The sequence below is a fragment of the Lissotriton vulgaris genome, chromosome 1_1 (genome assembly GCF_964263255.1).
Source record: "Lissotriton vulgaris chromosome 1_1, aLisVul1.2, whole genome shotgun sequence".
Taxonomy (NCBI): domain Eukaryota; kingdom Metazoa; phylum Chordata; class Amphibia; order Caudata; family Salamandridae; genus Lissotriton; species Lissotriton vulgaris.
Genome location: NC_141685.1, coordinates 1,401,768,525 through 1,401,783,500, shown reverse-complemented (window position 1 = coordinate 1,401,783,500; position 14,976 = coordinate 1,401,768,525). Strand labels below are relative to the sequence as shown.

The 14,976-nt window shown below is 46.3% G+C and overlaps 1 protein-coding gene across 1 annotated transcript in view; it reads left to right on the top strand.

The window, feature by feature from the left end:
• Positions 1-13,434, top strand: part of EFCAB10 (EF-hand calcium binding domain 10) — an 85,432-nt gene extending 71,998 nt beyond the window's left edge. Inside the window, exon 4 of the mRNA XM_086936589.1 lies at positions 12,877-13,434. Within this exon, the coding sequence (XP_086792715.1) occupies positions 12,877-12,916 (40 nt within the window). The 3' untranslated portion in view covers positions 12,917-13,434. The remainder of the gene's footprint in view (positions 1-12,876) is intronic.
• The last annotated feature ends 1,542 nt before the right edge of the window (positions 13,435-14,976 follow it).

The window sequence follows — 14,976 nt, the reverse complement described above, 5'->3', positions numbered from 1 at the left end:
TCTGCACCTTTGGATCTCCATGGTATAGTCTGGAGAAATGTTCACTTTGCTATTGTCCATCATCCAGGAGCCCTTACTTCGAGTGACCTGTAGGATGTGGTCTCAGTCGCTGTGGTTGAAAAGCTGCACCACCTCCGGCTCCGGGGTCGCATCCAGAGGGGGTATCGTGGGCTAAACCCTATGAGCTTTCTCCACAGAGAAAAAAGTCATCTTTTTACCATCTAGCATCGTGTTGACAAGCCACTGTTCGAGAAACAGCTCCATATTGTGTCACTCAGCCCACTCCCGCAGTCCTATTATGCACAGATTATTTGTGTGAATGGCCCTCTGCGTCGTCCAATTTCAACTTCAGAAACCTCACCTCTTTCTGTAACTCTTTAAATTGAGGTTGCATGTCTTTAACTGATGGGCGCATCTTCGCCGGTATGGACTCATTCATGTTCACTGTTTCAGTGGGTTTTTTATGGTCCGTGTGCAGTAGTACCACCTAGGTCACCATTGTGTTAATTTTCAGCTCCTATGTGGCCATAATGTGCAGCACTGCTTGCCAGATCTCCTCGAATGTACTAAAGTGTTCCCAGAGCATTTTCTTCACACCAGCAGAGGGGCCAGGACTTTGGTTCACGTTTGCACTCAAGTGTTCTGTGGCTTTAGTGGGGTCCGCGGGTTTAGAGCCTCATGTGTTCATCATGATCTCGCCTTCTCACCAGATACCCTGGTACCCTGTGACGAATGTTCGGTCAGCTCGCACAAACCAGCACGACCACCTACGATGCCATTGCTTGGAAGAGGTAACTGGATTTTAAACTGCCATGTGTGGACATATATGTGTAGAGAGCATCGTGTCAGAGGTATTTTAGCACCTGTGTGCCCACTTTGTGAGTGTATGGGTGTAGGGAGTAGTCAGTCATAGGTCTAGACTCCGTCCATGTCCCTCGGCAGATCACCCAATGTAAACACATACAGACTCAAGTCACTCGGGCACCTGTTGCATATGGTTAATTTCCACAGCAGAAGGTCTCTTCCGATTCAGCTTGGCTCTGCTCCTGTTTCTGCAACTAAGCAGTGGGCAGGCAGCTCAACCAGGTCCTGTCACACACTCTCAATTGGAGGCCACACAACTTTCCTCAGTCTCAAGCCACTTCAACCTCCTCTCGAGTCTGCTGATTCCTTCTGGGATGTCTGGTGCTATCTATAATGCACAGTCCCTCTGGTGGCCATGGTAAAGGGTAGAGAAAGGAGGGAGGCAGGATCACCTGAGTCCGCAAGCACAAAGGTTGGCTCATGTGGGGCCGTCCTGCTCCGTTGCCTGCAACACCGGTTAGAATTGACGGCATCCCCCTTGCCACACGTGGGGCCCTTCAGAGCATCTCAGGTGTACCACACGGAAACAGAGATACAGGCTCGAGGCACCCCATGACTGGTCACACGACAGGTACCACCAGGTCAAAAAGCAGGCCACAGCTTTGTCACGGCTCGGCCTGCCAATCACGGAAGCCTGCGGTTAAAAGCCTGGGACTAGGCCATGCCAGAGCTCTACAGCATAAGATGGTAGCAACACCTGACTCCGCTGGATGTACTCCGCTTCATAGCGGCATGTCCTCACTGTGCCAGCCGGAGAGGAAAAAGACGGGCAGTCGCGGGATTCTTATTGTTGTGGCTTCCACACGAAGCACATTGAAGAGCGACTTTTTGAGCTTCCATCTTGGCCACGGCCCTCTTCACAACTTAAAGTTGTAAGCAGATATAATTTTTTGTTTAAAGTGCAACAAAGGTCTTTGGCATGCCACTGGAGAAGATAACTAGAAGATGTATTTCTTTATGACCTCATCAACGAGCTTGAGGATAAATCTCTTATTTTTCATTTTCATTAGCATGTATGGGTAGCAACATACAGGTTTCAAAATCTTTCTTTTCTCACTTGGCCTTTGGCGGGAACTTGATGAGAAAATACGAGACTCTAGAATATGCCACGCTTATGTTTGAGAGGCAAGGCCAAGATGGAACTCAGTTGTGGATCTGGAGCGAGAAGAAAACTGACTGCCACAGCCTTTATCCTACCAAATAAAGAAATCACTACATAGATTTGTACAACAGCATCATTGACTATTGAAACAAACAGCTTTTGCCAATTTGTTTCCTGAAGCATAGGTGAAATGTTGCAGAAAACAAAGGTACCAAATTTGATTGGATGAAGGCGTCTCAACTGGGAAACGCTATGCTGCAAAGGAGATCTGGGTACACCTATATCTGGCACACTAATGAGCCACAAAGGGATTTTTTTTTTACTTATTGTTTAATTTCTTCAAACTATGATTTGTGAGGGTACAATTTGCCATAATAATTAACATTACCCTAATGAGGATGAATGGTTTCGTGTTCTTTAATAATGGGTAACACTCCATTACGATATTGCTTGGATATTACAAACAGGACTTCTGGATGAGTGGGGCAAGTATGGATGTGCTCCTGGCAATGAGGCAGGGCTGAAAATGTTACATTTAAAGGGATAGCTTTGTTGTCTGTTTCCCTGACACTACAGACCATTGTGATGTAAGGACAGTAATGAGGAAGAGTAGGACTCAGGTTTTTGAAGCTTATCATGACCGAGTAAAATGTCCTACAAACCTCACTCCGTTGGCACTTGGTACATTCTTCTGAATGTGCAACCCAAATGATGGGCAATGGTAAAATTCAAATTTTGATGCCAGCCTGTGCATTTCCCCTAGTTTTTAAACACATTAAGAGCTTTTTCAGCAAAAACATGTTAACTCAGTAGTATTTATTTAATTGCATATAGCTGATATGCAAAAATCACCCAAATAAAATATGTTCTACCATTAAACCAATGCATATTGCATTTGCAACGTAGAACTAAAGTTACTACACCAATCAGTGATCTGGAAAGAAAATGGGCATGGAAGAGAAGCTCCTATATTTTTGTAATTGATCCTGTAGTCATTGGGAAAACTTCTTAGATCTTTTTTATTATAGATGCAGGACCGGATTTCACCTTACCAGTTCACCACTGTATGTCCTCTGTAGAATTTGACAGTACTGAATAGGACCATTTACATCGAAAAAATAAATCCCGTACAGTGGATTTGGTTTTCAAGGCCTCAAAGAGAGATTTGCTCTCTCATTGAGGTGCTGTGGGTCACCCACTAATGCACGCCGATGGCTGATATGGTAGATCAGATTCCTCACTCCTTGGTCGCTAAGAGGAAGCATGCTTTCCTGGGCCTCTGCCTTCCTTTATCAATGTTGGCATTATTTTATTCTCATGGGAAGAAGGGATTATTGCAACCATCCCATCCTCATCCCCATCCCCATCGCCCTCCATGGCTCCGAGCCAGCTTGGATTCACACAGAAATATCAGAAAGGAGTAGTGAATTTGGATACTTGCCCTGTTCCGCCTCAACTGCTTATGTGCAGGATGTCTAGTGTTCTAGACCTATAGTGTTCTCTCTCGTTGCTGCTTCCTCCTTCTGCCTACTCTTACATGAGTTTTTTGACAAGAGTTGTCTGTATTGCTCTGCTGTGACTGCTGGGTCTGTTACTCAGCTCTTTTATCTTATGTTGCAAATCGGCCTTTACTGACAGGTTCCACGTCCTGTGCATCTTTTGATTCACCCTTAGCCTTCTGCCCTATGTCAATAAACCTGCTACAGACTTCTGCTTGAAACCTTAAAGCTTTCAATAAGTCTGCCAATATGTTGATATTTTGTTAAGTAGGTCAGTTATCAGATGCTTTCCAGGTCCGCCCTCTTCAGTGACCTATTATCTGGTTCCTGGATCTTGCTCTCACCTCCCCAGACCCTCAAATGGATCCTGTTCAGGTCTTACTGGTTAGTGTTAGACGTTCCTCTCTGCCTAAGCTGGAAACAGGTGGCTTTGGGCATAGATGACTGCTTTGGACAAGGAATTGAGGACAACATAGCTGGAGTTGGACATTCCCATGCCTCTATTGGGCAACATTATAGTCAATTCAGACCTCATCAAATAATAAGTGGATTATGTCCCATATTATTCCCTTGAAGAATTGCTTCTTGGTTCACAAGGGTGTCCTAAAAATGGCTTCCTAAGTTCTGGCAAAACTTACCTCCTCAGCAATAAGTCCAGGACTCCGAAGGACCATGGGTTTGTGTCTCTTCAAACCCTCCCAATTAATGGTATTCCTACCAGTCCTTAACCAGTCTAAATTTATTTATTTGAAAAGTTTTATATAGCGCTGCAAGACCCAGGGGTAGCAGAGCGCTTTACATGACCAATAAAATTCCAGTCGGTACAAAAGATTCAGCAGGATCAAAAAAATATACAGACATTGCATATTACAAAACACTTCTTAAATGAACAAATAGGCTAATAGTTATGGCCATGAGGAGAACAAAAATGTCGCGACAGACAGACCGTTTACACAGAAAAGGCAAGGGAGCCAAAGAAGGGTTGTTTATTCGGGACAGGGCTTTCGTTTATGCAGTTAAATGGGATGGGGCTGATCCTATATACATTGTCAGAAACCTGCATCTCCGCTCGAATTGGGGGCGAGGGAGAAATCGGGGCTATTCAGTGAGGAAGAGAAGAAAAAAAATCGAGTGAAAATAGGGTGGAAGGGAGCAAAAAAGAGGAAAAGAAGGAAGTAACAAGTTTGAGGGAGTTGAGGAGGAGCTAGAGGTAAAGGTTAAGAGGGGGGTGGTATTAGAGTGGAGATAAAAGTCTAGGAGAGAGAGAAAGAGAGAGGGGAGGGGAGAAGAGTCGGACAGAAAAGACTGTCAAGGATGGTATGAATAACGGGGAAGTAATAAAGGGTTGGATGCAGTGATTAAGGACCCCAGTATTTCGAGAGAAGGTGGGATTTGAGGTCTTTTTTAAAGCTCTGTTACAAGGGGTTGCAGCGCAGGTCTCTGGGGAGGGCGCTCCAGTTTATTGGGGCGTTTCCCTAGAAGGAGCAGGATTGTGTGGTAATCCTATTTTATAGGGTGGGGACGAGAAGTAGGGCATTTGAGCTTCTCGTCTGTCGGGGGCATCCAGCTTTTTCGAGTTTGTTGGACAGAACCAGCGGGGTTTGTTGGTGGAGTGCTTTGTGTGTAATGCAGGCAGTCTTGTATGCAGATCTTACCTCAACGGGTAGCCAGTTTAGGGCCTTGAGGGCTGGAGAGATGTGGTCGAAGCGTTAGCAGTCGGTAATTAGCCTGGCTGCTGAGATGAGCACAGATCTGAGGAGGGCAAGGTGTGTTTTGGGGATTCCAGTGAGGATAGCATTACCATAGTCTATTTTGGAGAGGACTAGGGATTGGACAACCCATTTAAAAGTTTCAGCAGGAATGAAGGGTTTGAGTTTATTAAGCTGTCGGAGTATGCAGAGAGCTCCTTTTGCCGCGTTTTTGATGTGGTTGGTAAGAGGGAGTTTGTTGTCGATGTTGAAGCCAAGTGATTTTGCTGAGTTAGATAAGGAGAGCGAACAGTTAAGGGCATTGAGGTCTGGGAGCCAGCCTTGATGGGGAGCTTGTTGGTTTTGGGTGAGAAGAGAATGATTTTGGTTTTATTGGGGTTAAGTTTGAGGGGTGAACAACACTTACAACGCAACTTTTACATCGCAGAGACTTTACAACGCAACCATTACAACGCAAATAATTACAACACATTGCTCTGGGGGGCGCTCTAGGATAGGGAATAGGTTAATTTACTATCCAATAACCTTCCCTAGTGTCCACGGAGACTGGAGTTGGAATAGTAAATTAAACTATTCACTATCCAGCGCCCCAAAGCACTATGCGTTGTAATGGACTGCGTTGTAATAATTGCGTTGTAAAGGCATGCGGTGTAAATGCATGCGTTGTAACGTCATACATCCAGTTTGAGGTGATTGGAGAAGAACCAGGATTGGATCATGCTCAGGGCATTGTTAAGGTGAATAATATCAGCTTGGGATTTGATCTTGTAGTACAGTTGGTATCGTCTGCGTAGAGATGGTAGTTAATTCCTGCTTGTTTCAGAATGAGGGTAAGGGGTTCCATAAAGAGGTTGAAGAGGGAGGGAGAGAGGATGAGCCCTTGGGTACGCCTAGGGAGACCAGAGTGGGGTTAGAGAGGCAGTCCTTGATTTTGATTTGTTGTGTTCTCTGTTGGAGAAAGGAGGAGAACCATTTGAGGGCTAGACCGCTGATGCCAAAATGGGTTTTGAGTGAGTAAAGTAGAGAGGCGTGGTTAACTGTATCCAAGGCAGCAGAGAGGTCAAGGAGAATGAGAAGGCAGGACTCACCATTGTCAAGGTACCAGTGGAGGTCGTTGACAATCTTGAGCATGGTGGTTTCCGTGCTGCATCCTTTTCTGAAACCGGATTGCAGCGGGTCAAGTAGGTTGAAGTTGTAGATGTGATTGTCGAGTTGTCTGAGAGCGCATTTTTCCAGTACTTTAGATAGCAGATGGAGGTTCGAAATGGGGCGAAAGTTGTTAGGGTCATTCGGGTTGGTCGATGGGCTCTTGAGGATGGGTGTGATTTGACCGAGCTGGAGAGAGTCAGGGACACACGCCGTGGCAAAAGAGGAGTTGATGATTGAAGTCCAGTAAGGGGCAATTATATGTTTGAGGTCATGGACGAGGCTGGAAAGGAGAGGATCTTTTGAGTGCGTAGTGGGGTTAAGTTTGGAGATGATGTTGAGGACTTCATGTTCAGAAACCGGATGAAAACTTAGCCAAGAGGCATTATTTTTCAGATGTATGATGGAGGGGATAGAACCAGGAGATGTAGAAACAGGACAATGTGTTGGAGTGTTGAGATGACGGGCCGGGTCGACGTGGGCAGCAGGTCTGAAAAGATATCGCCAGCAGGTTGAAGGGAAGGCGAGGCCTGGGTAGGGAGGAAAGATAGCTCGATTTTGATGATTTTCTCACAGAAGAAGTTAGCAATTTCTGCACATCTTTCAGAAGAGGCCTTCAGCTCTGGGAAGGGTGGGGGGGTGGGGGGGGGTGGATGATGTTTGTTTTCTAACAATATTGAAAAGTTCTCTAGGCCGATTTTTGGCACGATCAAGTTGTGCTCGGAAAAAACTGGCCTTTTCCTTGAACATGTGTTTCTTGTATTTCGATCTTGCTGATCTGAGGAGGGCTAGATGGGAGGGAGAGGGGTGTAGTCTCCGTGTTCTTTCAGTCTGTCTAAGAGAACGTCTTTCATTATTCAGATCAGAGTTGAACCAAGATTTGACTGTCTTGTTAAAATGCTCAGTGAGCTCGTTGGCATTGTAAGAGAGAAGGGTGAGAAGGAGTTGGGCTTGGAGTTCAGATTCAAGTACGTCAGAGGGGATTTGACTAAGGTTTCTGGTCCATTTTAAGGGTTTGGAGATTTTTGTGGGGGGAGTGGGATTAGTTACGATCTTAAAAAGAATGAGGTGATGGTCCGACCAGTCAGTGGGGGTGATGCTGGAAAGGAACACAAGGTCAGTGCTAGAAATGATAGTGTCAAGGGTTGCTCCTTTGATGTGGGTTGGATGTTGACATAGTTGTTTAAGATCGTTAATCTCTAGGAGGTTCATGAGACGCATGACTATGGGATCCTTGACATTGTTCCAGTGGATGTTAAAATCTCCTAGGAAAAGATTTTTAGAGTTGGAAAGAGAGGATAGTGAGATGAAGTAGGACAGTTCATTGGCAAATAAAGGAGGTTCGCCCGGAGGGTGAAGATGTTGTGTAGTCGGATGGGGGGCGCGCCCTGTGTCAAGAGTTCAGTGCCAAGGTATTCAAAGGTTTGGTGGTCAGAGTCCATGAGAGGGGAGAGATTAAGGACGTCTTTGTATATTATAGCTAGACCACCACCTTTCCTAATGGGCCTATCTTTCCTGAGGATAGAGAAGCCGGGTGGGATGATTAGGTCCAGAAAAGCCATCGAGTGGTCCTTGAATTAGGTTTGTGTCAGGAAGGCGATGTCAATGTCTTCGCTGAGTATATTTTCAGATAATTCGGTTGCACGTCTGACCGCCGAGCGGCAGTTTACAAGCATGCAGGAGAGGGTATTGGAGCTGTCTAATGTAGGATTGCATTGGATGGTGGTGAGGGGGACGGGGGGAAGGATGTGCAGAGGGGATTCTGTTGATACCCATAATTACGGGAATGTTTGCATGTGGGGGGGGAGGTCGGATCCGATAGATTAGGAAGGTAGGAATTACAGAAGTGTCAGAGGTCAGAAGAGGATAAGTTGCTCACAGTGCGGAGAGGCCTACGCGCTCGGTCATGGAAGGGTGTACTTCTCCTTGTTGGGCAGGTGCATGCTTCGGGAACATGCACAGGGGTAGTCCTTGTAATTAGGGAGGACCCGGGATCTGATGGTGTTATAGTCCTTTCTGAGCCGTGAAAGTTCGGCGGTTGTAAGGGTGTGGGGGGATGCAGTGGGTTTCGTTTTTGTCTGGGGAGGATGTCTAGTGTGTGGAGGGGAGGGGGATCCGGGGTTGCAGTAGGAAAGACCTTCCGGCAGTTTTGCAGGATGTAAGGCGTGCAAAGAGATTGGTTAGTATTGGAGTCATTTAGGGCAGAGGAAGGTGGTGAGTGTGGTTTGGGGGTGAGGGGAAGGGTTACTTCAGTGTGAAGGGGGAGCCATTCAGGGAGGGAGAGATTAGCAGAGGGAGTGGTGGGGATGAGGTAGGTGTTGTAAGGGCAGGATAAGAGGAGCGAGGTTAGAGGAAGGGAGAAGGATAGGTGAAGGTTGGTCGCGGGTGAGCGGGAGAGTAGGCATGACAGTCTGAACTTGGTTAATGTGTAGAGGCGGGAGGGGAAGCCCTAGTGGGGGAGGGGACAGAATGAGGTCATCGGGTAGTTGGGTCTGGGTGGGGTTTGGAGTAGGTAGAGAGAGTTGGTACGTCAAGGTACTGAAGTTTTTCTCAAAGAGGGAGAGGTGGTGGTCTGGGGCTTGTATGATGATGTTGCCAGTTTTGAAGATGGAAATGTCAATATCACTGGGAAAGAGGGGGGAAGGGGAGGTAGACAGTTTAAAACTGTATGGAATGTGAGTGGATTTAGAGATTTTAAGGTGGCGGAGGAAAGTGCTTTTCCATTTAGAGGGGTGTTAGGTGCAGAAAATGTAATTCGATTTAATGGAAGAGGTGAGACTAAGGAAGGTATCGGCTATTAAGGTTTCTGGGTGACGAGTAAGTAATTTGTGCTTGAAAATTGTCTTGCCATTCTTTGAAACGTTGGAGGGGTATAGAATGTTCCATGAGTCGGGCCATGTCTGTAGAGTGCTGGGTCCGAAGAAGATAGGGGGGGGGGGAGGCATGGCTAGGATGAAAGAAGGAGATTAGGGGGAGTGAGGAAGGGGGATATGAAGATTAGTAAGAGCGACTTGGGGAGTCACTGTTGTAAACCAAGTGGGGGGGGGGGAGAATAGGCCTATGCGAGGGGGGAGAGATCAAGATTGCGAGGAGACCGGGGAGACATGCAGGATCAAAATGATCTTTTTCCCACAGGGAGTTAGGGGTCCGGTCCGTGGGATAAAGGTGAGTAGTACGAGCCCACGAGCCCGTCCCGACTCCCAGGACTCAGTGGCAGAGGGGAGGTATACGTCTCAACAAGACCCGGGCTCCCCGTTGCAGTATAGGGAGCACAGGACAATAACCAGCAGGGGCGGTGCTCAGCTGGTAGTGCACCAAAGCTAATTTTCCCGGTCTTGGGAACTCAGTACTATGTCCAGCCAGCAGCCATCCAGTCGTCCTGTGTCCAGGTTCATGGCGGCAAGAGGAGGAAGCAATTTCATAGAGATCGAGGCTCATCGGCACAGTTCAGGGTGCTCAGAGCCATTTCCAGCAAGGGGGGAGGCTCACCAAGTGGATACTCCACCAAGACACTGCATCTGCCAAGCTCCGATCCCCCTTCGAGATATCCAGGCACCCTGTAGGGGCTTTGATGTGATCAGCAGACCTCAGGTAGGGTTATGCCAATTGTTCCCATTTGTCGTTACTGCCGTTCCACTGGAAAGATTCAAATGTATATATTGCATTGCTGCAGCCTTCACCCACGCAGGGGCAACGAGCAAGAGGCTGGATGCGGGGCACAAACAGGGATTTTCACAAACTTGTGATCCCGAGCCCCGGAGCTTCCCTTGTGAGCTCCTGCTCAGCGGCCATGTTGGGCCAACTGTGACAACTATAAAACCTGCCCTCCAACATGAAAACGAATCCCATTGATCCCATAAGGAAAACAGAAAAATTTAACTAGCAAATATATGACCGCCACCTTTTTCATGGCAGCGCAGACATGGTTTTAGCAGACTGCAAACTTTAAATGTGGAAGTATTTTCTGAGATTACGGGATCACTTCCTCTACTTCTCTTAAACAAAATGTGTAGGCAGAGAGGCAGACGATAAGACAGCAGCCATATTTTAGTTAAGATCTGCCTTTGATCACATAGACACGACCGCCAGAGTTTTTGTGATAGCTCTGGTTGGAGACCCATGACCATGTTCTGAACTTGCTCTTCCATGGTAAGTTCATCCTCACTTCTTTATGAATTTGAGATGCTTAACCAAGGTAAAACAGCGATGCTGACATCAAAATTCCTTGTAATCATTTCTGCCAAGCCTTCTTAGGGATGGAGGGGTCCTGGAGGACAGAAAGAAGTGGACCCGCTTATGGATTTCGTGGCCTCACCAACCCCTCTCTTTAACAGAACAGATCACGTAATGAACAAGAAAGTACTACGGCCTTTGAAGGGGGTTGTTCCCTTTGCTTACTTAAGGAAGAGAAAAGTAGGAGAACAAACAAATGTGTTCAGATGAACAGAGACCATGATACTCAGGTTGGAGCTTTTGTTAATCAATCCTGGAGGCAGATCATGCAAGTCTCTCTTTATTTCTGTCTGAGGTCTATCGGATGTACAGTCTTTTGCTGCCTGATGCTGCTTCTTGCCCTAATTATTTTCATCCATTTTCCCCAGAGCGATTGCTCGAAGGTCTGAAGCTCCATTTCTGGAAAACTGCACCTGCTTATTTTTCATTTGGATAGTCTGTCTGCATCATTTCGCTGAATGATGCATATTTCCAGATCTTTATTGGGCACCCACACACGACATTTTTCAGATGTGTGGCTGTTGGAAGTAAGAACAGTACAATATGCTCCCTTCCAATCTCTCATTTCTTCAGCCACAATTGGAGTGAATGCCTTTTTAAGGTGTCTGAGTTTTCACATATGCTTCAACATAGACAGCTGCTTGACAAAGAAGTCCTTCTCTAACGATACTCTGTGGATAAAAAGGCAGGCTCGGCCTTTGACTTGGTTTCCGGGAATGTCTTACCTGGTACCGGTCAAGCAGCTGACATTCCTTGGGTTCTGGAGGACATGGAGGTGGGAAAACTCCCTGCAAGGATCATAACTTTAGTGGACAGCGATGCCTGCAATCTTAGAACATGCCCAAAAAGTTTATTTTTTTTTCATAGGATCTTGAGTTTGATGAACCTTAAGTGTCTTGATGGTCCACTTATCGAACAAAGAGATGTTGGCCTTCAGATTTGAATCCAGTTACTTACCCAGTGATCAGTTGTCCTCAGGACCTATAGATTCTTTTGATTAAAGGCACTTTCTGATTTCCATATACACCCTTCTTCCTACATTTATTTTGAATCCTTCTCCAGCTGCAGAAAGCATTCTTCACAACCTTGATGTCAGAGGGTCTCTTGGGTTCGCTCTGAATTGCACTGAGTGCTTAGAGTCAGTTGACAAGACCTCCATTACATATAAATCTAACCAAGGCAAACAGAACCCTAAGGCATCCAGTATGTGTTGGGAGTTCCTAGTATTGTAGAGTGAAGATTGTTTTCATATGGCTTTCTTTCCCAGGCGGATTCTTACTTATGAATTGCAGGCCTCAATCTTGTCTGCAGTGTTCCCACTGAAGGTGATCTCTAAAGCAGCCCCTTGGGCCCTGCCTCAGACTTTTGCAAGGAGTGTTTGCTGAACATCAGTTCTGGTTGAGGCGCTTAATATGAAATCTTGCCTCTGCTATTTTGTGTTTAGTGCCAGCCCTTTCATTGAATGACTCAAATTTGTAGAATCTGTCCATCAGTCAGGATGAAAGGGGGTGAATCTAGGAGTGAGTACAAGTTACTCCTTGGAGTGAGTGACAAGTCTTGTATACCCAGATCAGAGCTCCACTCCAACACAACCTCCCCACCCCCCACCCCCCACCCCAATATCCACTTTTCCATTCCAGGTGACCATCCCGCTTTTCCCCAGAGTCTGTGACTTGGGTATGGCCAAAACAAACAACAGGGGCATTTTGGAGGGTCCGTGGAAACGACCTTGCTTCCAGTATTAAAAGTGTATCTTAAGCTGTCTAATAGCTCCTGGACGATTTCCCATACTGACAACAAGGTTTGATCAGGGTGGATGATGGATCAGAATAAGGGACACAGGAATCACAAGGAGGAAGAACTTCTCTATTGGCACAATGAAATCTATGGGCCTTATTTATGAGGCCTTGCGACAGTTTTGCACTTCCGTTGCGTCACTTTTTGTGACGCGTCGGTTGCGCCCTATTTACAAAATGACGCATCTAAGGAGATGCGTCACTTTGTAATCCCCTGTGCTACATTATACCTGCGTCAAGTATATTGTTAGCAGGGGGGGCGTTCCCACGTAAGTATGCCTTGTAGAAGTGACGCAGTGAAATCTACGAGATTTCACTGCGCCACTTCTAGAGTGCAAATGCATCAATATCTTACGCCTGCCTCACAGCAGGCATAAGACTGACGCAGGCCCTTCCACATGGGGCTTGCCCCATGTGAAAGGACACATTGCTTGAGTTGCGTCACTTTGCACAGCTATGCTCTGCGTTATCTCATAACGTGTACTAAAAATATAAAACGGGTTCACAATTGTCTGTTTTTCTTCTAGGAAGGACAAGTTAAAGAAAGCAAGTGCAACTTTCAAATGAAACCAGCTCACCAATACAAGAAGCACAACTGCAACGCCTTGTTCGAAAAAGAATTCACTTTAGAAGGAATGTCCTTTTAATGCACAATTGTTAATGCTGAATGATTGCGCACGCGCACATTTGTATTGTTCGAAGTGTATTAAACATCAGCCCTGCACAGGTGTGTGAATGTGCGTGAGGTGTGGTCCTTCTGTAACATCTGGGACACGCATAGATGCTTTACTGCTCCTCTGCGTAAAAACGGGAGAAAACAACACAATAAATGGCTTAAAGACAGAACCGTAAGAACTGCGTAGCCTTGTGGCTCTTGGTCTGCCGAGTGGAACAGGAAGAAGCAATATTACCTCATGTTAACATTACATGTTTGTAATTTCTTCACATGCTACTAACCAATCTTAACGTGAAATACAGCAATACAAGTCCGCTTCAGTTTGCACCGGGTCACTTTTGAAGTGTGCAAGAATGTAAAGGTGATATAGAAAAAGTTTGAATTAAATATTACAACTGATCAAACAAAAGTTGTTCAATGTTTACATGTTTCAATATTTTATATAATTCTATATAGCCAAGAGTTTTCTTATTCTACAAATGTTTTCAGAGCCACGTCTTGCTGTGGTGTCACAGCTGTGCTATAGCCACGGGTACTGGAATTATGAGACATGCGTTTTTCGCTTAGTTATAGATTTGCTGCAGTTGCCACATAATTCATCATATGCTGCATAATCTGCAGATAAAAAAAAATAGCTGGTAATTGTTCAAAAGTTACTAAAAACTCAGCAACACATGTTACCACGCAGTGAAAAGCACTTTGTAAAGGTTGACTGGTCACCATTCTGTTGGTTGACTAGTCTCCTTTCTGATGGTTATTGCTATGTTTGGGCGTTTAACTGGTTGTAATTAGGTGCAACCTATGCCCTGACAGCATTAAGTGTAAAAATGACAAAATAATGAAATAAAACTACCAGGTAATGTGCCTCATTATGCCGCATAATTTGCCTTTTCTTGCTACATAATTTAGTCAACACCGTTGCATAATTTGGCCCTCCCCTGCTGCATAATTCCAGTGGCCTTGGATATAGCTTTATAGCCAGCTGCCAAGGGCTTTACCGGTTGATAAAGGACTCCTACTCGAGTTATAGCTGCAGTTTTGTGCCTGTAACTCCACAGAAGGGAATTATCTTCATTACCAGAAACTACCTACGCTACTGAAACTGAAAGGTGGAAAACAGTGCGCTCATTCCACAGTCAACGAGCATCGTCCACACGGTCAGCACCAGAGATGCCTAGCTTGGGTGACGGATCTGAGGCCGATGATGAGATGGCAGCGTGCGCCTGTCACTTCCAGCCCACTGTCCTCTTGTCAGCATACTCAGCTGCCCGTAGAGCCTCAGCCATGCCAGTTCCACCCACATACAACACGCCAGAGCCAGGAAGGGAAGAGGAAGGACAACATCATGACACCTCAAGCAGTACCAGTTCATCCAGGTGCCCCCTGAGCCAGTCCCAACCGATGTCAGCGGGGGTTGTGGATTGGTAACCGGTGGCGCAGGTCCCAGTAGGGTAGAACCACTATGGAGGCAGGGGCCATATGTGAAAGTTTACATGACCCTGTACACCCACACCACATGACCAGAATCATGATCTAGGTCTTGAAGAAGATTCATTATACAATTATAACTGGTAAAGGTAAAAGGAGTTTCTTTAAAGTATGAAATGGGTAGGGGAAGTGGCCAAAATGGCATCTTGGTAGGACACAGCTTCGGAGCTCTCTGCTCTCACCGGGCCTTCCACGGCAATATCGGCGGCAAGTAGGTGCCGGCACTGGCAGAAGTCTACACGCAAGCAGTGCCGCACCATTGGGTAGCTGAGGCAGCAGCGTTAAAGGCCCTTGCCAGGTTAGACGCCACGGCGGATCGAGACTTGCAGAGTTGCTGGGCGCCCAAAAGGGATTGCGCGGCCTCCGACGGAGAGGGCTAGGGGCGGCGGTCCCTTCACGACCTGGGGGCCGCAGCAACATGAAATCTGCTGAGAGTACCTCCCAGCAGGACGAATGGCGAGAC